Here is a 21940-nt window from a genome sequence, read left to right on the forward strand (position 1 = left end):
TGGGTGGAAGATTAGAGACAGAAACCATAGGATTCCTTTGTAGACAAACAGACGTTAACTGAATACCAACTGTCATGGGACTTGCAAGAGTGCACATGGAAAGGACAGTGAGTTCTCACTGGTTCCCAGGAACAGGGCAGCTAAGCACTCTCACTTTCTAGCGTGGTTGAGACTCCAAGTCTGGCCTCAGAGACCTTACAGTCAAGTGTAGCTGATACAGAGGTACAGTTAAGTAGGAGTATTGGGGATGGAGTGAATTGAAGACACAGAAACCACAGGTTTTTGGGAAGGTCAAAATGTTTTCAAGAAGCTGCTGGACTGTTGGAAACAAGGTGTGAAAGAGTATACGTAGCCCTGGCCCAGCAGTCAGAAAGCCATGGGCAGCTCTGAGAACAGTGGCTAATCCAGGGCCAGTTTCCTTCTGTTGCTTGGACACACACAACCTAAGAGACTGTCCAAGAGCCACTGTCTCTTAGCACATGTAGCAGGAAATGGAAGCCGTCTGTTTCAAAGCAAGTGACCTAGTTGCCCTAGACCACAGCCGGCAAACTAGGCTGAGCTCAGAATTCCTAAGGGTGATGGAGGAGCTGAGCTCCTGAGTACCTGCCACCAAAGCCGCTACCAAGGCTTTATTTTTTATTTATTTAAATTAAGTAAGCTCTGCGCCCAACGTGGGCCTTGAACTCATGACCTGGAAATCCGGAGTTGCATGGTCTACCTACCGAGCCAGCCAGGCACCCTGCACCACCACTTTAACTGTGGGTGCTCCATTCACTATACAGTACTTGCTTTCCATATTGGCCTTTTGTGTAGGGTTTGGTTTCAAAAAAGGGTTGAGATACCTCTCAGAGCCAAGGAGCACACAGTCCCTGCCTTTCTGGGCCTATAAGCTGTTGAACATTTGCCCTCCCTATCTTGCCTACCTCTTTAACCTTAAAGTTATTCATTCATTATTGCCTAATCATGTCCTTGGGCAACAGTGGATGTTCTGGGCTATTTGAATTTCTTTTTGATAATGATTAATAGAGACAGTGATGTTTGACCAGTTCTTGGGAACTCTTCAGAATTATAGGTACCTACTTCATGTATCTTTAACTCATGTAGTTTTGGGGGCTGCCTCATGGAAGAGGAACTTACTCAGTTTTATAGTGGCAAACTGCTGCTGCTGTTTTTTCAGTAAGTTGTGGTCCCTGTAGCATTTTGCTTTATGCCCTGGCAATAATGATAACCTAATTCCTTGGTGTATTTCCTCCAAAATGTGCTTAGAAACAGGATATGGGCTTATTAGGAGGTTGTACAGCTATTGCCTTCTTTAGGTTGGCCCCTTTGCTGGAGTAACAAACATGAAGAAAATGCTCCTGTGCATCCCTTCTCTCTAAAGCCAGCTGGAGGAATAAAGCGTTTTTATATGGAGGTAGACATCAGGAAGTTTCAGGTAGTTTGTGCTTGCCTGGGGTGGTGGAGTGCTGGCAAGTGTTTGTTACCTTGACTGTTAAAATTTTGCCTGTCATTTCTTTAAAAAGAAGGTGGGGGAGGGGGTGGTGCAGTAAGGCCAAGTGCTCTGCTCCCAGTCAGGCTTTCACAGTCCTTAAAACAAAATCTAAAAGGTGTGTTCTCAGTATCTGTATCCGTGGCATGTAAGGAAGCCGCTTTGAAACCAGTGCAAACCCAACATTTCTCCTTCAAATGTGAAACTATTATTTTTTTTTTAATTAAAAAAAATTTTTTTTATGTTTATTCATTTTTGAAAGACGGAGAGACACAGAGCACAAGCAGGGGTAGGGCAGAGAGAGAGGGGGAAACAGAATCTGAAGCAGGCTCGAGGCTCTGAGCTGTCAGCACAGAGCCCTATGCGGGGCTCAAACTCAAGAACTGTGAGATCATGACCTGAGCCGAAGTCAGATGCTCAACCGACTGAGCCACTCAGGCACCCTGAAACTATTATTTGAGCACAAAGTATTATATGCTTGGTCTCCCCACATGGCCATTCTCATCTCTCACCATCAGTAGAAATTTCTCCAGTAAAAACACTGCTCAAAAATGCTTACTCACCAGCCATTTTTCTTATTTCCGGGCTTCATTTTTAACTGTCGTATTTGTCATCCGCTTTTTGAGAATAATCTTGATTTTGAGGATACCTCAAATTCTGGAAATCATTCATTGACTCAGCAAACCCTGATTGGGTGCCCTGTGTTGGGTAGTAGGAGGGAAAGATAAATGAACTATAATCTGGAATGGAAATAAATAAATACTGTCATGGGATACAAGTGCTATGGTAGATTGTAAAAGGCTTGCTTAGGTCGCTGTTAATATAATATCAGGCCTCCAAGATGATCAAGTTCATTGTTTTCTAGGCCTTATTTTTAGAAGTAGCACAACCCCATTTTGGGAGGAGTATAGCAAGGAATAGGGGAGTTGCTCCAGCTGAAACAGATGGGGGAAGCCCACAGCTTTTCCTGCTATGCCTCATGTTAAATGCCATCCTCCCTGCAGCTTCCTGAGGAATGCCTCTCATTTTATAAATGAGGATGTTGGAGTTCTAGGGAAGTCATAAAATGTAGTTAGCCAGTGTGGGCCTGGTCGTAGAACTTTAGTTCTCCTGATTCCTAGCTTACTTGTCAGTCACACACCAGACCGCTAAACAGTCATTAGATTTCTTCCAGTTTTTTGTTCCATTCCACAAAGAAGTCAGTAAACACATTTCTTTCAGGGGCTTCACCTCTGCCTGGCTTTGTTACAGAGCTTTAAAGGTTTTGCCCTCTAGTGATCCAAATACAAATCAGTCCTATTCCCAGGAAGGTACTGTGACCCCTTTCATTGTGATCTGTGGACAGTGCCAAGTTGCCCCATTTGGTAACAGCCTCTTCTGTTTTCTGGTTGAAATTCAGTTTCCCCAGAAATCTCTGTAAAGGATATTTGATAAAGGTGTGACAAACAGTGTGAAGCATAGTGCCAGAATCTCATATGTCTCTGTAAACTACTAAAGGGACAGGAAGAGTATTAGATGCATGTCCTTTCTTGAATGACCTTAGCACTGCTTCTGAGATTCAAGCAGAGTTCCTCGGCCTTGGTGCTGTTGACATTTTGGGCTGGATAACAGTTTGTAGTGGTGGTGGGTGTGTGAGTATGTGTACACACGTGTGCATGAATGTACTTGTGTTTGTGCTTTCTGTGCATTGCAGGATGTTGAGCAGCATCCCTGGCCTCTACCCACTTGATACCAGTTGAGTGGCCAAACCCCCTCCTCCTTCCACTTGTGATAATCAAATGTGTCTCCAGACATTTCCGGATAACCCCTGGGCAGGGCAGGCGGGGGGTGGGGGGAGGGGGGTGTTGCCAAAATGGTCCCCAAGCTGAGAACCATTGGGTTGGGGATTGAGTGTCATAAGATATAAGTGCAAATCAAATTGATTACAATTTGTAAATTGTAATCAAGTCAAGTAAATTTTTCAGTTATCTAAACCTTTATTTATAGTGATGAGCTACTCTAAAGAAATAAAACAATAACATGCCCTTGGCCTCCATCCTGACCCTCCACAGCATGAAGGGGCCTTTATCTAACTCATGTTCAGAGTGTCCCTGAAAGAGTTTGAACTTAGGTGATCATCTTCTTTTAGAGCCTTTGCAAAGTTTATTTTGCTAGAAATTCCAAGATTTTTGTGTTCCTTTCTTGGTATCTAGTGTTGTCAGAATGAAAAAAGAGGTTCTTCACAGTGAGCCTTCAACTCAAAGTCTTTTACCCCAGTACAGATTTGACGTTGCCTGTAAGGGTTTTCACAGACAGGGGTATTTCCATTTCTTGTGTAAAAGTATATGGGAACATGTGTTAACTTTAAGTGGCCCTTTCTTCAGTTTGTTAATCAATGCTATATGATATGTCGCAGTTCTATAAGTAACTTATCATTTAATTCTCATTACATACCTTGCATAGTTGTTATTACTATCAGATAAAGAAACTGACCCTCTGAGAAGTTAAGTACCTGGTCCAAGGCCACCCAGCTGGTATGTGGCAGAACCAGGGTTTGCTCTCAGTTGTGCCTGACTAGAACCTGTGCCATTTATTTATTTATTTATTTATTTATTATTTTTTAACGCTTATTTATTTTTGAGAGAGAGAGCATGAATGCGGTAGAGTCAGAGAGAGGGAGACACAGAATCCGAAGCAGGCTCCAGGCCCCAAGCTGGCAGCACAGAGCCTGATGCGGGGCTTGAACTCACGGACCACGAGATCCTGAGCCAAAATCAGACGCTTAACTGAGTGAGTCACCCAGGCGCCCCTATTTTTTTTTAATATTTTTTAAATGTTTATTTATTTTTGAGAGACAGAATGCATGTGGGGAGGGGCAGAGAGAGAGGGAGACACAGAATGTGAAGCAAGCTCCAGGCTCTGAGCTGTCATTATAGAGCCTGATGCGGGGCTCGAACCCGTGAACCATGAGATCATGATGTAAGCTGAAGTCTGATGCTTTAACCGATTGAGCCACCCAGGCGCCCTGAGCCTGTGCCTTAACCATATCCCTACTCTACCTTTTGGCTTGTGTGCCAGTGTATTCTTTCTTGGCTGAGCTCAGTTCAGGTTAACATTTGTTAGGTGCCTGCTACAGGTCAACTCTGGAGATCATGCAATTCAGCCATTGCCTCACCTCCTTCTATGTCATGTCAGCATATTAGCATTGTGCTGTGTAGAAAGGACTTGTATGGATATGTCTGCTATTAGATGTGTTGAACCCATCTTATAGAAACTTTCAGGTGGAGGCATTCAGTCTCCATGTCATAGGATGTATACTGAGATACAGATACTTACATTTGTGTCTAAATTAATAGTATCAACATGGATGGGCCCAGAGGGTATTATACTAAGTGAAATAAATCAGGCAGAGAAAGACAAATAACGTATGATTTCACTTATATGTAGAATCTGAAAAACAAAACTAATAAAACAGAAACAGGCTTGTAAATACAGAGAACAAACTAATGATTGTAAGAGGGAAGGAGGAGAGGGGATGGGTGAAATAGGTGAAGGGGATTAAGCAGTACCGATTTCCAGTTATAAAATAAGTAAGTCATAGGAATGTACAGTATAGTTTACGAATTATAGTCAGTAACATTGTAATAACTTTGTATGGTGACAGATGGTAACTACACTTAACAAGGTGATCATTTTGTAATGTATATAAATGTTGAATCCCTGTGTTGTACCTGAAACTAACACAATATTGTATGTCAACTATACTTGAATAAAAAGAAAAGAATTAACAGGCACATATGGCATTTATGCAGACATTGAATTATTGCCACAACTGTTGCATGGGGAGATCGTGTCCTGGGAACTTCATACTAATAAGGAAAAGAAACCTCATGGTTGTAGAAATTTCACAGATAAGGCAGAGTAATTCATGCATGATGGTCTGTTACTTTTTCCCCTCTATGCTAAAAGGCTTCGTTGAACAGCTGGAATATTTAGAGTTTAAGGGCATTTTGCTAAGTAACACCCTGTATCACTTTGATTTTTCTGCCTTTTAAAAAAGCATGGTTTTGGGGCGCCTGGGTGGTTCAGTCGGGTAAGCGTCCGATTTCGGCTCAGGTTGTGATCTCAAGGTTCATGGGTTTGAGCCCCGTGTTCAGTTCTGTGGTGACAGCTTAGAGCCTGGAGTCTGCTTCGGATTCTGTCTACCTCTCTCTCTGCCCCTCCCTTGCCTGTGCTTTCTCTCTCAAAGATGAATAATAAACATGTTAAAAACTAAAGAAAAATAAAAGAGCATGGTTTTGAGGTTACAGTAAAGTTTATGACTGTCTTGCCTTTTAAGGATTATCCCTGTAAATTGGCTCTTATTCTGAGAGATTTTTTAGGATAGAAGAGAGGGCCACTGTTAGAACTAACTGTGGTAATTTCACATTACTTACAACATGTTTTCTCCATACTCTGGCCCCTGGCTACTCTTATGGGACTTAGTCATTCGTGTACAAATGAGGCTAGGTATACTGAGAGAGGAAAATAACTAGAGCCTCCATTCCAAGGAGCCCTTGTCACCTTGTTCACTAATACAGGGAGCCAGAGTAGGCAGCAGCAGGCTGACTGGTCTGTACCCCTTACCCTTCTACCATTGGAGGTAGGGCCTGCTGGGAAAGCTGAACTCCTTACTGTGAGAAAGTCCTAGTAGCCACTGTTGCTGGTCCCCTGCTGCCATAGACCAAGCCTTTGTAGGATGGAACCAGCCTCTTGGAGTTAGCAATTCTGAGTCTGGGCTTGCTTCCTTGCCCCCCACTCCACCCACCCACCTCTTCCCCTGCTGTCAGAATCTAGACAGTCATTGTGAAAAAGCCTGGGAATAATACTTGACTCTGTAGGCCTGTGGAAGCATGTTAAAATCCCTTATAGGTCCAAAGTGAGATTATAGGAGCCACCTTGTTAGATTGACCAATACCTTGGCCTATGGAGTTGCTAATCTTATATGAAGTTTATGTTGACACAGTTCTATCCATTGCACTACTTTTTCCAAGTAGACATATATTTTCAGTAGACAAAGATGGGACTGAATAGATTTTAAACACAACACATGGAGGACACACTTATAGATTCTTGAAACCAGATTTCCTGTTTTTCTGTAGTTACTATGGCGATGGGTGCTATAGAGATGTGCAGACCTTACTGTGACCTCTTCTTGGTACAGGGATGACTGGCTTCATTGTCCACCTGGGCTTGGCAAGTCTGGCTGGTTCCCTCCATGCCCTGAGAGGTGGAGGTGCCGTCTTCCCCTCTGGGACCAGCTGTCTCCAGTCTTGGCCTGCCCTGCTGGTCCATTAAAAGCAGGGCTCTCCAGGGAACAATCTTCTCGGGTTGCCTGTAATCTGAGTGAGCCAAGGTACGTGTTGTAGGATGGGCAGCAGCAGCTTCTGAAGCTTCCAGTGGGAGCCTGGGCATTTACTTCTCAGAAATCAAAGGATTGAGCTAATGTTTCATACTAAAAACAAAAACAAAAAACAAAAACCCAAATGACAATCAGTGGTTTAGAAAACCCCTCCACTGCACACATAAATGCAGTATAGTACAGCCTCATTTTCCATGTTGTTAGTAGTCTGTGGTGACATCATACTGATTTCACATGCATGTTAGCTGGGACATAGGACGAATGACCTTGCATTCAGAAGGACTCCGGCTTGGTCCCAACTCCACTATTAACTTTCTAAATGACATTGGACATATCACTTAAATCTCTCACTCTTCATTCCTTCATGGTCAATGGGACCCTGCTTGAAAGTGACTTAGCCTGGTGTGCCCAGGTGTGTTAGACTTCAGTCTGGTGCTTTGTCTGTATCACCCTCCCAGGGTGAACTCAAGGACCTTCTGTGCTTTTTGAGGTTTTGAAGCACTCAAGGGTGCTTTTGAGGTTCTGTTGAGTCTGTTTGTAGAGAGGGACACATCTGGAAGCTAGTAGCACTTCTAGGTTCTCCAAAAGGGGGATCCAGCAGAATGCACCCTATTGAGCCACTCTCTGCCTCCACCCCCAAATGCTGTTCACAGTCCTCATCCACGAGAGAAGCTGAAGCCACATGTGACACCTGTTGCACCTGAGTGAAAGGGAATATGATGACTCTACTTAAGCCACAGGACACATGCTTTCAAGATTGTTCCAAAGTTAGAATCATTTTCACTTGATAGTACCTAGGGGTGACCCATGGTCATGTCAGCATTTCCTCTGTTAACACCAGCCCTTGTGGGATGTCTGATGCCTGGGCTTTATTCTTACAAAATGTGGTCCTACCCATTTCAGAATTCAGTCAGGGCTTCTGATCCCACCCAGATGCTTCTCATGGGAAAGAGTCTTCTTCCTCTCAGCCCTGAGGTCTGGTCTCTCATATGAGGTGAGGAGACACTCAGAACAGGGCAAGTCTTAATTTGTTTCATTTGTAGTAGGGAGTCTCTTTACCAGGACTTTGGCAGCATCAACAGTAGACTCCTGGCCCGTACTCTGAGCTCTTTTCAGTGCTTCAGGTGTCCTCCCTGGTGTCTGCTTTGAATGCTTGCTCTCTTGTATTTGGACATGCTACAGATGAGCACATCCCTGTCCTCAGTAAAAAGAAAGCCTGCCAGAGCAGTCTTGAACTTCTGAGCGATGCCAGTTGTTGAGGTTACTAAGAGGCTAGTACTCTTGGACTAATTAGTAGTTGTATTGCATTCTGGTTGCTTATTGTCCAGATGTGCAAAAAATGTGTGTTTAATAAGTCTGATGCAAGAATTTTGTGTCCCTAGAGTCTCTACTTTTCCAGGATTCTTTGTCTGAAACTGCTCTTTATCAAGAGGTTAATAGTCATCCAGTCAGTGAACTGTGGGATTGAATTCACCCAGTGATTAAAGTGAAAAGGATGAAGGTTGTGTGTAAGATTTCCTGAGCAGTGACAGCGCCAGGGTTCAGAGGAGACCTCAGGCCATGTATTGTATAAACTCAGAAGCTGTTGACCTAGACAACCTGGTTTCCTCAGAATTTTGGGGAGGCCCCACTTGCATTCTAGCCTCCCTGAGGTCTGGAAGCAAAGCAGAGCCAGTTAAGTGGCTGTTGACCTGAGGCAGATAGCACTTCTCTGCCTGTCCATTTCCTGAGTGGCATGCAAAACTGGTGCTTGGTGAGGGGCTGGATTTCAAACAGTATTAAGGAAAACAAATTCTCCACACCACATCCAGGAACAGGGCTTCTTCCCCCTGTTGAGAGTTTCCTGGTGTCCTGATAAGGTTTGAAAAGCTCACTGGGAGTGTCTCCACGCAGACCAGCTGGTAAACAGTTCTGCGTCTTCTCAATTCCTTTTGTAACGCTTGTTAGGAAGTGGTTTCACGGTCATTATCTTATTTGATCCTCCAAATAGTCTTGTGGTATGGGACACTGGGCTGTAGGTGAATAATGTAGAGCTAGATTTGGAGGCTCTGAAGAGATTTGCCTTCCTGCGCCCGGTTTCTGCCCTCCATAGTAGCTCTACGGTTCTTTGTTCCCAGATCACATATAGGGTTTGTAAGTAGGATGTTAGAATTTACTCTGTTTATGTAGCACGTATCCAGAAAAGAATTTTCCCCCCCGAAAAGAACTTTTGGGTAAACAACCAGTTGATTTATGTCTCCTGAGGCCTGATGGGACTGTGTGGAGCCATTAAGAATTGACTTGGCCTGGGGAGCCTGGGTGGCTCAGTCGGTTAAGCGTCCCACTCTTGATTTCGGCTCTGGTCATTGATCTTACAGTTTGTAGGATTGAGCCTCTCATAGGGCTCCACACTGACAACACAGAGCCTGCTTGGGATTCTCTCTCCCTCGCTCTTTGCCCCTCCCCCTCCCCCTCTCTCAAAAAAAAAAAAAAAGAAAAAGAAAAAAAATTAACTTGGCCTGATTATGGTGTTGTGTTTTAAAATTTTTAAATGTTTATTTACTTTTGAGAGAGACAGAGACAGCGTGAGCAGGATGGCGGGGGTGGGGGGGGGGCAGGAATGGCAGGGGCAGGCAGAGAGAAGGAAACACAGAATCCGAAGCAGGCTCCAGGTTCTGAGCTGTTAGCACAGAGCCCAGCATGGGGCTCAAACTCAAGAACCATGAGATCATAGCCTCAATTGAAGTCCGAGGCTTAACTGACTGAGCCACCCAGGCGCCCTTGATTATGGTATTGTTAAATGGAAACAGGTATTCTCCAGGTGCCTGGGTGGCTAGGGTGCCTGGGTGGCTCATTTGGTTAAGTGTCTGACTTCGGCTCAGATCATGATCTCCTCGCTCATGGGTTCGAGCCCCGCATTGGGCTCTGTGCCAACAGCTCAGAGCCTGGAGCCTGCTTCAGATTCTATGTCTCCCTCTCTCTCTCTCTGCCCCTCCCCCACTTATTCTCTCTCTCTCTCTCTCTCTCTCCCCCTCTCCCTCCCTCCTTCAAAAATAAATAAACATTAAAAAGAAAAATTTTAAAAAAACAGGTATTCTCTCAAAGGTGAAAAGCCTTTAGGGCATATAAAGAAGGAACAGATCTTATAATCCAGGAAAGAGAGTCTGGGATTCTTGTATTCTGTGTTTATCTAAAATCATTTATGGGGTACACAATGTACATGGTTTCTGTAAGAGGTAATACATTATTTTTGAACTGTGACCCTCCTAAATGTCAAAATATCTAAGTGAGTGAGGTGGGATCATAGACGAAGATGTATGTAATTGAAAGGTATTTATTGAAACCAAAGAGTGGAAGACACACACACACACACAGAAAACCATGGGCTGCAGAAAAGAAGCTGCACCAATGACCAGAGGTAGACTTTTGGACAAAAGAAACTAGAGTCCTCTTTACTTCCAATGCTGGCTAAGAAAAGTAACCAGAGTCCAATGTAGTGCCTGCCCTTAGAGGCACATGGGTGAGGAGCAGCCTCCCTGGGCAAGGGGAGGATGGATGTGGAAATGGGCCTGTTTGGAGGGGTTGGAGTGGGGCAGGGAGGCAGTGCCCAGCTCTGATGTGGAGACAGCAGCCGAGGGCAGGGACTACAGGGGAGACCTGTAGGGAGGGGAGCAGCAGAGAAAACATAACACAGCCAGATAAACGCAGAAGCTAATCTCACTGGGCCCTAAGGGGTGAGAATGGTCTCGGCCAGCCTGAGGCATGGGAAATACAAACAAATCCTTAGTTAGAAAATCCAGACCCTAAGAGAGAGAGGAAGGGAAAGAAGGAGGGCAATCTGAAGAAAGATAAAACTAAATTTCATACCAGTTAGAGGCATAATACCCAATTAAAAATTTTTTTCCTGGGGCGCCTGGGTGGCTCAGTCGGTTGAGCGTCCGACTTTGGCTCAGGTCATGATCTCGCGGTTTGTGAGTTCAAGCCCCGCTTCGGGCTCTGTGCTGACAGCTCAGAGCCTGGAGCCTGCTTTGGATTCTGTGTCTCCCTCTCTCTCTGCCCCTCCCCTGCTCATGCTCTGTCTCTCTCTGTCTCAAAAATAAATAAAAACGTTAAAAAAAAATTAAAAAAAAATTTTTTTTTCCTAATTAAAATTTTTATTGTATTTGGTATTTTATCTATTTAATTTTTTAAAGTAATCTCTAAACCCAACATGGGGCTCAAACTCAGAGCCCTAAAGTCAGGAGTTGCATGCTCTTCCAGCTGAGCCAGCCAGGTGCCCCTGGTATTTAAAAAAAGTTTTTTTAATGTTTATTTTTATTTTTGAGAGAGAGAGAGAGACAGAATGAGAGTGGGTTGGGGCAGAGAGAGAGGGAGGCCCAGAATCTGAAGCAGGCTCCAGGCTCTGAGCTGTCAGCACAGAGCCCGATGTGGGGCTGGAACTCACGAGCTGTGAGATCATGACTTGAGCCGAAGTCGGACGCCCAACTGACTGAGCCACCCAGGCGCTCCATGCCCCTGGTATTTTAGAATTTAACCAATATTTTCTTGTCCCACACCCATTTAAGTTAGCTTTCTCAGTAGGCATTCTGTTTCTGCATCTATAACAGTTGTAGTTCAGGTTGGAGACTCCCCAGGGTGGGTCCTAAGTGATTTGGAACATGGCATTGGACTCTGAGAAACTGAGCCTACGGGAGTCTTGATGATCTGTCTTGTAGGAAGCTTCTGGTTTACCTGGGGAAACAAGATGACAGCACTTGTGAAAGCCAAAGAATCTCTTATTAATGTGATGCTAGTTCTATACAGGAGTAAACTGAGCTGGGAACAGCCTTCTGGTAAGCAGGCAGGGACTCCTGGTGCCCAACCACAAGCTGTTTAGTGGGGAGGGGTGGGAACTGTGGCAGAGCCATACAGATGTCTGAGCAGCCGCTTTCCTTTTCCCTGTGGCTGTTTCCTTCTCTGTGCATGGGAATAACAACACTAGCTCATGTTGTGGGCATCTGTAGCTGGTAGCTGGTCACTGTCAATTCCAGAGTCAGGTGGGAGAATTGTTCTAATTCCAGGGAGCTGGTTGCAGTGCGTTTTCTTCCCCCTTCCCCCACCTTGCTCTTTAGTGCTGGCTGAGCTCAGCAGTCTGCCCCCTTCTTCCTTGGCTTTCCAGGGCAAAGAAGAATCAAAATGAAAAAGAATTGTTATAGGTTAGGTCTTTTTTGTGCCTTTTTGAATCACCAAATGGGGGAATGAGTGATAATGTAGTCTGTCTGGTATCATTGCACTGAGCTTTCTGACTTCCTGAGGTTTGCAGGATGTGTGTCCATGGAGGAGGATTTAACATCTTTGAACACATGAGTTCTTTCAAAAGCCCTAGTGCCTTGAGCCTGCAAATTACCAGGAGCAAAGGCTTTGAACTGAGTGTTCTGGAACTCCTGGGCAGGTCCACAGGAACGAACTTTGCTGGAAGGAACATTGGTGATAGGGACATTGTTGCTGCTTCTATCAGACCTGATATGGGAGTGAAAACCTTTATCAGTCAGGTGAATAGGTAGTACAGGAGTTATGGAGGTATGGAGGTAGATTTTATAAACAGAGGGTCACAGTTTTCTGGAATTAAAACACAGAGGGCAGGTGGACCTTTCTGAAATTTGTAAGAGCAAAGTAATGGCCCAGGTGACTTCCTGTGGACTCATGTAGTGCAGGATCTTACCTTAGCTGGTTTGCTTGGTCCATTTCCTCTCTCTTTCTCTCTGTCTCTGTCTCTCTCTCTCCTTCCCTCTCCCTCCCCTTCTTCCTCTCTCCCCTGCCTTTCTTCCCCCTTTTCAAGAGAATTTGGCCACTTTATATAAAAGAAGTAGCCAGTTTGCCAAAAAGTCAAATAACAAGTTTTATACTCTTTTGTTTTTATTGATTGATTGCTTGATTGGAACTGGTACGTTGAGCTTTATTTTTTTCTTTTTTCTTTAATATAATTTATTGTGCGTTTTATACTCTTAAATAGCTTTCCTGTTACTGTCAGTATACTTCAGTACTTTTTCTTTTTTTTACTTACATACTTTTGTGCATGGTTGTAGTCAGCGTCCTTTATTTAAAACAAGTTTATGTAGACTTTTCCATAGTGGTTGCAGCCTATCAACTTGTCCCAGCTGTGCCAGGATTCTATTGTTTGCTGTTGTTTGAGCAGTCCAACCCTGTATTGTTAGGCTGTGTGACTTTTTTCTACCGTCATATTATGGCTACTTATCATTTTGGTACAGATTACTGTTAATCTTTTGGGATATTTTCTGTTGTTGTTTTTCCTGGTGGAGTGAGGCAGCTTCTCGATAATGAGAGGTTGAAGTCTAGAAAGGTTCTACATTTATGATTTGACCTCTGATTTTCTAGGGATTCCAGGGGCTCCTGCAAAGAAAAAAGGATTCAGGCATAGAGGGCCAGTCAGACCAAATTTGGACACGTAGCTTTTCAGAAGTGAATTCTTTTTCTGACATTGCAAGGTGGCTTCTGAATGCTGTACTACCCAGCCACCCCCTTGAGGAACAGTGACCAGGCCACATGATGGACACAGGCCGCCCTGCCTGGACCCTGCTCGTATGGGTTGAATGTGCTAATTGAGCCTTTCTCAGAGCATTCTTCCCATCTGTGCAGATGGTGCTTTGAGTCCACATTAAGGACTCCGTATTCTTCCTTTTTAAAAATATATTTATTTATTTTTGAGAGAGCACAAGCAGGGGAGGGGCAGAGAGGGAGACACAGAATCCGAAGCAGGCTCCAAGCTGTCAGCACAGAGCCTGACGTGGGGCTCGAACTCACAAACCATGAGATCATGACCTGAGCCAAAGTTGGACGCTTAACTGACTGAGCCACCCAGGTGCCCCATCTGTATTCTTCCTTCTGAGTGAAGTAGGCCAGTACCTATCTTTCCTTCAAAAACGAAATTGTTAAATCATGTTTTGAGTTTAGAAAACTATTGAAGTAGTCAACAGCAGAGTACTTTTTGTTGTCCACAGGTGCCACGTTGTTGGCAGGATGCATGAGACCATTGCCTGCCTGCTTTCTTTCCTTCGGATTTTTTTAAAGTTTTTATTTATGTAAGTAATCTGTACACCCAGCATGGGGCTTGGACTTACGATCCCGAGATGAAGAGTCACATGCTCTTCCGCCTGAGCCAGCCAGGCACACCCCCCTTCCCCCACCTTTGGATTTTTAATTTAACAAGTGTTTGTTGAGAACTTGTTATTTCCCAGGCTCTGGAGCTCCAGCAATGAAACAGACACCTGTGGCCCTGCCCCTGGGGCCAGAGTTGGACCTCCCTTGAGTTGAGAGGAGGGGATTAGGGGCTCTAGGGCAGGACTGAGATTGAAGAAGGTGGGAGGAAGGTGTGCCTGAAGACTGGCACAAAGTGCTGATGAGGAGGCATCTGTGGCAGCCTGCTTTCCCTCCCCCTTTCATATTTGTAAGAGAAGCAAAAGGTCCTGTTGGTCGAGCAAGACTACACCCTCCCAGAGTGTGCAGTTATTATCAAACAAAACAATTAATGATCAGATTGAATTACATGTATAATGACTGTTGTGCAGCATGATAATTAGGTGCAGAAAGTTTACCTAAGTTACTGCAGCTGGTAACCTAGGGCAGCCCGATTGCACACTTGTTCTTGTGTTTGCCTACTTTCAGTTTCACCTGCAGGCAGCATGGGAGGTGCAGTCCTCAGGTACCTGGGGTATGTCTTCAGCATGGCCATGTGGGCCTGCCACCTGTCTAGAGGCTCTGGGACCTTTTACTCTCCCCTCTTCCCTCTACTGGGTGGCCCATCCAGCACCTTCTCTTAGCAGCCTGAGGGCCGACTGGCCTGAGATAAATCTTGGCTCTGAGGGTCCTCATGGGCATGGAGCTCAGATGTTCTTTCTTAAGTCTGTAAAAGGAGGTCAGCATGGACAAGCTGGTGTGAGGCTTATTCTGCAGCCGACAAAGTCTGCCTTGGCCCCTTGGTGAAAGGACACAGGATGCATAGCTGGGCACCCTTAGGCCATCTCTATGGTCTGTCCCATTTTACTTTGTTTACATTGTTCCTTGATCCAGAGGCCCTTCCTCTCCTCCACCCTAAATCCTGTATGGTATTGAGGGAGCTGGGTAAGCATCCCCCTTCTCCAGGAAGCCTTTCTGAATAGCCTTCTCTCCATGTGATGACCACCTACTTTCACATCCTGGACGTAACGTTAATGAACCATAGCCTTCATCAGCATTATTAGAGATGAAAGTATATGTGATTTGGGAGTCAAGGGAAGGTCCCATTTTCTATATATTCTGTTTTTCTTTTTCCAGCTTTATTGAGGTATAGTTGACAAGTAAAATTATAATATATTTCGTGGTGCCTGGGTGGCTCAGTTGGTTAAGCATCCGACTTCAGCTCAGGCTTGTGGTTTGTGGGTTCAAGCCCTGTGTCAGGCTCTGTGCTGACAGCTTCAGAGCCTGGAGCTTGCTTTGGATTTTGTGTCTCCTCCTCTCTCTCTGCCCCTCCCCTGCTGGCATTCTGTCTCTCTTCCTCTCTCTCTCAAAAATAAATAAGCATTAAAAAATTTTTTTGTTGAGGGTGACTGGGTGGCTCTGTCGGTTAAACATCCATCTTTGGTCAGGTCATAATTTCACGGTTTGTGAGTTTGAGCCCAGCATCCTGCTCTGTGCTGACAGCTCAGAGCCTGGAGCCTGCTTCAGATTCTGTCTCCCTCTCTCTGCCCTTCCCCAGATCACGCTCTCTTTCTCTCTCTCAAAATTAAATAAACATGAAAAATTTTATTTAAAAAATTAAATTATAATATGTTTAAAGTATACAATGTGATTTATAATTATGGATTCTCATAATTGAATGAACATCTATCCCCTCAAATATTTTTCTGTGACAACGCTTAAAAGCTACATTTCTTACCAATTTCAGTTATGCAGTAAAGTATTATTAACTCTAGTCACCATGCTGTTCACAGATCCTCAGGTCTTACTCATCTTATAACTGAAAATTTGTACCCTTTTACCAACATCTCCCTATTGCTCCCACCCTTATCCCCTGGCAACTACCATTCTACCCTCTGTTTTTATGACTTAAGCCTCTTTTTTTAGATTCCACATACAAATGATACCCTGCATGTCTTTGTCTGGCTTATTTCACTTTCTGCTATTTATTTTCTAAGCATTCTAGGACAACAGCAGTTAAGCCTCAGTCAAAATACAAAGGCAATCATATCTACTATTTAGTGAGTGCTTACCATGTGGTAGGCACTGTGCTAAAAGCCTTATCTTCCCTGTTCTCACTTAATCCTGTCAATCCCACTGTATAAATGCTAAATATAAAGGTTCAGAAAGAGCATGCTGAGCAAACCATGTATTATAATATCCCAAAAGATAAGATGTAATTACATGTCTGGAGAAAACTCAGGATACGTACTAACGTTAACAGTGGGTGTATCTGTGGAGTGAGTTAGAGGTTGATTTTTATTTTCTTCTTTAAACCTTCAAAGGACCATTACTTACACTTTTTTTGTCCCCCTTGACACCTATTTCTGGGTAGAGCATGTAGAAAATGCTCAGTAAATAGATACTGGTTGAGGTAGGAAAATAAAGACCTCTTCTTTCCTTGGCTTGATTGGGTAGTTCTGGTTTCGTGAGTTACATTAGTAACTGGTGAACTGTGCTGCTGTTCATCTGGAAAGTTTCCCAGATGGGCTGCTCTTTTGTGTTCCAGAGCAGAGGCCTCCAGGGGTGGAGGGTTAGCTTGTCTTGTGGGACCGTATTTCCCTGGTTTAGGAAGGTTCGGAAGGTTCAGCAGCAAAGGGAGAGCGGCTGGCTTGTCTTTCTTCCTTCAGCCCCTCAAAGTCTGGAGCAGGCTGGGGACAGTCCACTTGCTTGGTGACTCTGAATACCTGATTCAGCTCGTCGAGTGCCTTTCCAGCTGCTCTTCTTAGCGTCTTCAAATGGCCTGGCCCGCAGCTCTGTGCACAAGTCCACCCTGCCTGTGACAGCTGGGACGGGTTGCTGCCCAACTCAGAGTCGCTCCGCTCGCTGCACCACTGCTTTTGGTTTTAAGCTTTATCTATGATGTTATTTGTTATTTTGTGTTTTAGGTTAACTTCTGATTTTGATATAATTTCAAACATACAGAAAAGCTGCAAGAATGATACAAGTAACTCTTGTGTACCTTTTATCCAAATTCACTGCCAGTGTTTTGTTTCATTTGCTTTGACTTGAGTGTTCCCTCCCTCCCTCTCCCTAACAGGTATGTGCGCGCACGCACACTTTCTGAACCATTTTACAGTTAACTTGCAGAAGTGTGGCCTTTAATTTTGAATACTTCAGGATGTATTTCCTAAAACAAAGACATTCTCTTATATACTCACAGTGCAATTATAAAAAAAAAAAAAAAAAGCAAGCTCAGTATCAATTTGACGCTATTACCTCATCTCCTGTCCATATTCAAATTTTGTCCATATCCGGATAATGGTCCCAGTAATGGCAGAGTTTTATTTTTAAAGAAAACACTCCTGAGGCGCGTGGGTGACTCCTCCGTTATGTTGGCTCAGAGGAGAGCAGAACCAGCAGGTGTCTGGGGGAAGTGATGTTGTGGGCGCCACATCACCAGCTCCTTGTGTCTCTACAGGACCAGAAGAGTGAGAGCAGCAAGAATCTCACTCGGCAACCATGTCAGTGGAACTGGAGACCTCAGAGGGGGTGGATGAGTCGGAGAAAAAGAGCTTTGGGGCCTCAGAAAAAGAAAACCACACCAGGTGAGTGGTGGTGGCTGGCTGTGTTGAGTCATGTGCCCGGGGCCTTGTATGTGGGAGGCACCAGGGTGTGGGGAGTGTCGCTGCTGTTTCCCCCGGGACCCCTGATTGGGATTGCAGAGAGAAGCGGCATGCAGCACCCTGGGCTGCTCAGCTTTCTCCCCATTCGTTCCCGAGGAAGCAGGACAGGCACTGCTAGGAGTGTTGAGGAATAGAATTTGATGGTTTCCCTGATCCTTGTTTCTTTTGTGGTGAAAAAGGGTAATCAGGCAAAACTGGCACCTTTTCCAGTGTTTTCCACCCCTTAGGATGTGGGAGCAGCTCTGACTCCAGGGGTTTTTCTTACTGGGTAGAGACACTTCATGAATTCCCAGAGCCTGTTCTTCATTGTTCTTATCTTATTGAGCCCTGTCATTGACAAAGTGCTTTTTTATATCTTGAAATAATTGCTAGTAAGAAATGATTCTTAGCATGTAGGTGATAGGAGCCCGATCTCCTAAAGAAGCCAGCAGAGGGTGGGCTGTATGGGGCCGCGTTTTTATCTCTTTGGTGGATGGACCGTGTGGACCACATGGGCTACTGCGCGGTGCCTCCCGTCTTCAGGGTCATGGGTTCTTTGTTTCCCTCGCTGGTTGCTGCCCGTGGCACCTGTCAGCACAGCTCCATCCTGTATAATTTTGTTAAGCGGTACAAGCCCAGGTACTGGCTCCAACTTCCTCATTCTTTGTCTCCTTCTCCTCCTGCCCCTGGGCCAAGCCACATGCAGTCCTGAAGAGGCTGTGGGTCCCAGGTGGGAGGAAGGTAGCAAGGCTGCCCCGGGACATCCACAGTCAGTCCATCACAGCAGTGTGGATTCCATGAGACACGTTCCCAAAGGCTCGCTGTTCCTGCAGAAGCCAGTACACGCTGTGCTGGGATTAGAGGTGGGCTTTTTATCAGGCACTAGGTGGTCACAGAGGCAAAGCATTGTTCATTCAGGTGGTTCAGACATGGACACTGTTAGGAAGTAGGCCACAGTCCTCCACATGTCATCCAAGTCCTGGGGGCCGACTCACATCTGCCTGTTCCGTGCTCCCTAGCAAGACCCTGTATTCAGGCTGGGGTTGAGTTTCTCAGAAGCTCCTGCGTCTATCTCAGCGAGGGGACACCCTGAAACTAGGAAGGGCTAATTCACACATGCACACGTGCGTGTGCGCACACCTTCCATCTCCACAGGATGGCTGACCTCTCCGAGCTCCTGAAGGAAGGGACCAAGGAAGCACATGACCGGGCAGAAAACACCCAATTTGTCAAGGACTTCTTGAAAGGCAACATCAGGAAGGAGCTGTTTAAGGTTTGTGCCCTTGGTCATGGATAGGGTCAGGTCGGGGGCCTCGGTCGTGTCAGGAACATCCCCTTGGAACAGTTCTTCAGTGGAAGCTGGGCCTTTTGCCACCTGCTCTCCATTCTTTGGACAGCAGACTGTGGTTTTCAGGTAGCTTAAATAGAATAACATAGTGATGGTGTGAAGCAGAAGTATCCACGTTCCGTGTCATTCCTTTAAGAAACATAAAAAGTTGCCTGGGTGTGTGAAATAATCCACTGTATCAAAATGGGCCTGCGGGAATTAGAGGGGCATGCGACTGGATGGAGCCTTCCTCTATGGCTGCTCAGACGCAAGGGCATTGGGCTCAGGAGGGGTGTTTGCTGGTCAAGGGCTGCCAGAACTGCAGCCCTCCCCGTGGTCTCCCCTGTCACCCTCAACAGCTGGCCACTACTGCACTTTACTTCACATATTCAGCTCTGGAGGAGGAGATGGAACGCAACAAGGACCACCCAGCCTTTGCCCCCCTGTACTTCCCCACGGAGCTGCACCGGAAGGAGGCACTGACCAAGGACATGGAGTATTTCTTTGGCGAGAACTGGGAGGAGCAGGTGCAGTGCTCCCAGGCTGCCCAAAAGTACGTGGAGCGGATCCACTATGTGGGGCAGAATGAGCCGGAGCTGCTGGTGGCCCATGCATACACCCGCTACATGGGGGACCTTTCAGGGGGCCAGGTGCTGAAGAAGGTGGCCCAGCGGGCCCTGAAACTCCCCAGCACGGGAGAAGGGACCCAGTTCTATAAGTTTGAGAACGTGGACAATGCTCAACAGTTCAAGCAGCTCTACCGGGCCAGGATGAATGCCTTGGACCTGAACCTAAAGACCAAAGAGAAGATCGTGGAGGAGGCCAACAAGGCCTTTGAGTACAACATGCAGGTACTGCTGAGGTCAGGCAGAAGGGGGCCCCTGACGGGGGGGGGGGGTGATCCGGAGCTGCCCGTAACAGGCACCAGTGCTTTAGGCCCGATACGGGGCAGCCTTCCAGGGAGAAAATCGTAGGACCAAATAGGCCACAGAGGGCATGAGCCCATGATGGCTTCGCTTTGATGGACAGCTTTTGTGTTTTTGTTCTGAGGAGGGCAAGGCCCTAGCACGTAGAGGGAGGTCACTCCCTCTCACCACAGGATTCTGGTCTTGAGTGGATTTCCTCCTTTTTAGCAAGGGCTGCCCCACTTGATCAGTTCAAGGAGAGAACCAAGCAGGGTGAGAACTCAGCTGACAAGTTTTTTTTAAATGGGGCTAAGCCTGGGGAGGCAGATTCTGTCCTGGAGTCCAGGTTGGCCCTCGGCACCAGGAGGGTGGCCGAGGCGGGGAAAGGAAGCACCAGGCCCGACACAGGCCCATCAGATCAGTCCCACATCAGTGAGCCTCCGTGGGCCACTCAGGATGGGTCAGCCCTGCTGGGGCCTCAGTTCTCCCACGTTCCTCTCCGTCATTCTTGCTGAAAATACCTAGCAACTGCAAATGGGGAAGGACCAATGTTAACATGGTATTTTGGGGCAACGCTTTTGTTCTCTGTTTCTGTCCTGGTAGCTCCAGCTGTGGGCTGTGTGTCTGGTCAGTGCCCAGGGAGGAGCTCCCACAGTCAGCAGCAGCACAGGTGTGGCCCCACCTCTGAGCTTGTGCCAGGGAGCAGCGTTGGGTCTGTGTGGCTGCCCCCGCTGCAGATTCGGGCTGCTCCTTGACTGGTTTGCACTTTGGAGTCCGCTGAAAGCTGTTCATCCCCTGCTCCTGCAGATTTTCGATGAACTGGACCAGGCTGGCTTCTTGTTGGCCAAAGAGACCCTGGAGGATGGGCTCCCCATGCACGATGGGAAAGGAGATGTGCGTAAATGCCCCTACTACGCTGCTAAACAAGATGGAGGTAGGTCTTGCCTGTCCAAAACTCTCCTCCAGGGTGGGCGTGTCAGCATTCTCCACTGATGCCCTGTCCCCTGTTGGTGCCGCCACACAGGTGCCCTGGAGGGCAGCAGCTGCCCCTTCCGAACAGCCCTGGCTGTGCTGAGTAAGCCTAGCCTTCAGTTCATTCTGGCCGCTGGTGCGGCCCTTGTTGCCGGCTTCTTGGCCTGGTACTACGTGTGAAGGACCCATCGTACCGCCTTGGCGCCATCCTCCTGATTGACCACTGGCCCATCCCCACCTGTGACTAAACTACCACCTCAGGTGACTTTTTTTTTTAAATGCTGGGTTTGAGAAAACAAGCAACCAATAAAAGCCAGACGCTAAAGCCTCTGCCTGTAGCGTCCTCTGTGTGGGCTAGATGCCGAGCAGGGTGCAGGCCCTCCATTCCTGCAGCCGTTGGGCCATGGTACCAGGAGCAGCCAGTGCAGCTCAGCAGGCCAGTCTGAGTGTCTGGAACTAGCTCTGCTCCCAGGGCACCCACACCGCTTATCCTGAGGCTCCTTCCCTTCATCATTCCTCGTGCTGGCATTTAGGTGGGTATTTTTCCCCTAGTGGGAACAGAGCATCCAGCAAGCCCAGGTTGCTGTAGCTCTGTGGGAGGGAGGAGGCCTCTCCTTGGAGTGGGGGGGGGGGGGGGGGTTGCATCCTGTCTCAGAGGCCCTGGGAGCTCCATCCTGAGTAGCCAGTCCTCTTCCTGCTCAAGCAGAAACCCGAGAGGGGGTCTGTTTAGCCATGGCGCATCCCCTCCTTTGACCTGTGTAAATGCTACAGCACTCAATAAAGTGGACTCTGACAGCTGCCTCCCTCTTTCCTGGCGCCAACATTATCCTTCGCAGCCAGTCTTGGCCTTGTGCCCTCAACACTCCTGGTCACCTCACAGCCCTCTGCCCAGAGCCAAATCTATCATCTGGTCTTGTGATTTTCTCTCAGAAGTGCTTTGAAGGTTTCCTACATTTTGAGATAGGTTGTTTATAAATAAGGATCAAGAGCATTATGTAACAATTCATGGTCTAAAATACAAATGTGAATTTAAATACTTTTATTGATAGGAATCTGTTTCCTGTTTTATAT

General features: G+C 46.4%; 1 protein-coding gene across 4 annotated transcripts in view; it reads left to right on the plus strand.

Annotated features, from left to right (window-relative positions):
* HMOX2 (heme oxygenase 2) overlaps positions 1-21194 on the plus strand; it is a 29759-nt gene extending 8565 nt beyond the window's left edge. For 2 of the 4 annotated variants that reach the window (XM_027043352.2, XM_027043350.2), the window contains exons 2-6: positions 17482-17608; positions 18821-18938; positions 19352-19843; positions 20705-20831; positions 20922-21194. In XM_027043352.2, coding sequence (XP_026899153.1) covers positions 17523-17608; positions 18821-18938; positions 19352-19843; positions 20705-20831; positions 20922-21049 — 951 coding nt within the window. In that variant the 5' untranslated portion in view covers positions 17482-17522 and the 3' untranslated portion in view covers positions 21050-21194. Of the gene's footprint in view, positions 1-6671; positions 6864-13846; positions 13928-17481; positions 17609-18820; positions 18939-19351; positions 19844-20704; positions 20832-20921 lie in introns of those variants that run through there. The other 2 variants (XM_015076545.3, XM_027043353.2) reach the window with 2 other exon arrangements.
* Positions 21195-21940: the final 746 nt, after the last annotated feature.

The sequence above is a fragment of the Acinonyx jubatus genome, chromosome E3 (genome assembly GCF_027475565.1).
Source record: "Acinonyx jubatus isolate Ajub_Pintada_27869175 chromosome E3, VMU_Ajub_asm_v1.0, whole genome shotgun sequence".
Lineage (NCBI taxonomy): Eukaryota > Metazoa > Chordata > Mammalia > Carnivora > Felidae > Acinonyx > Acinonyx jubatus.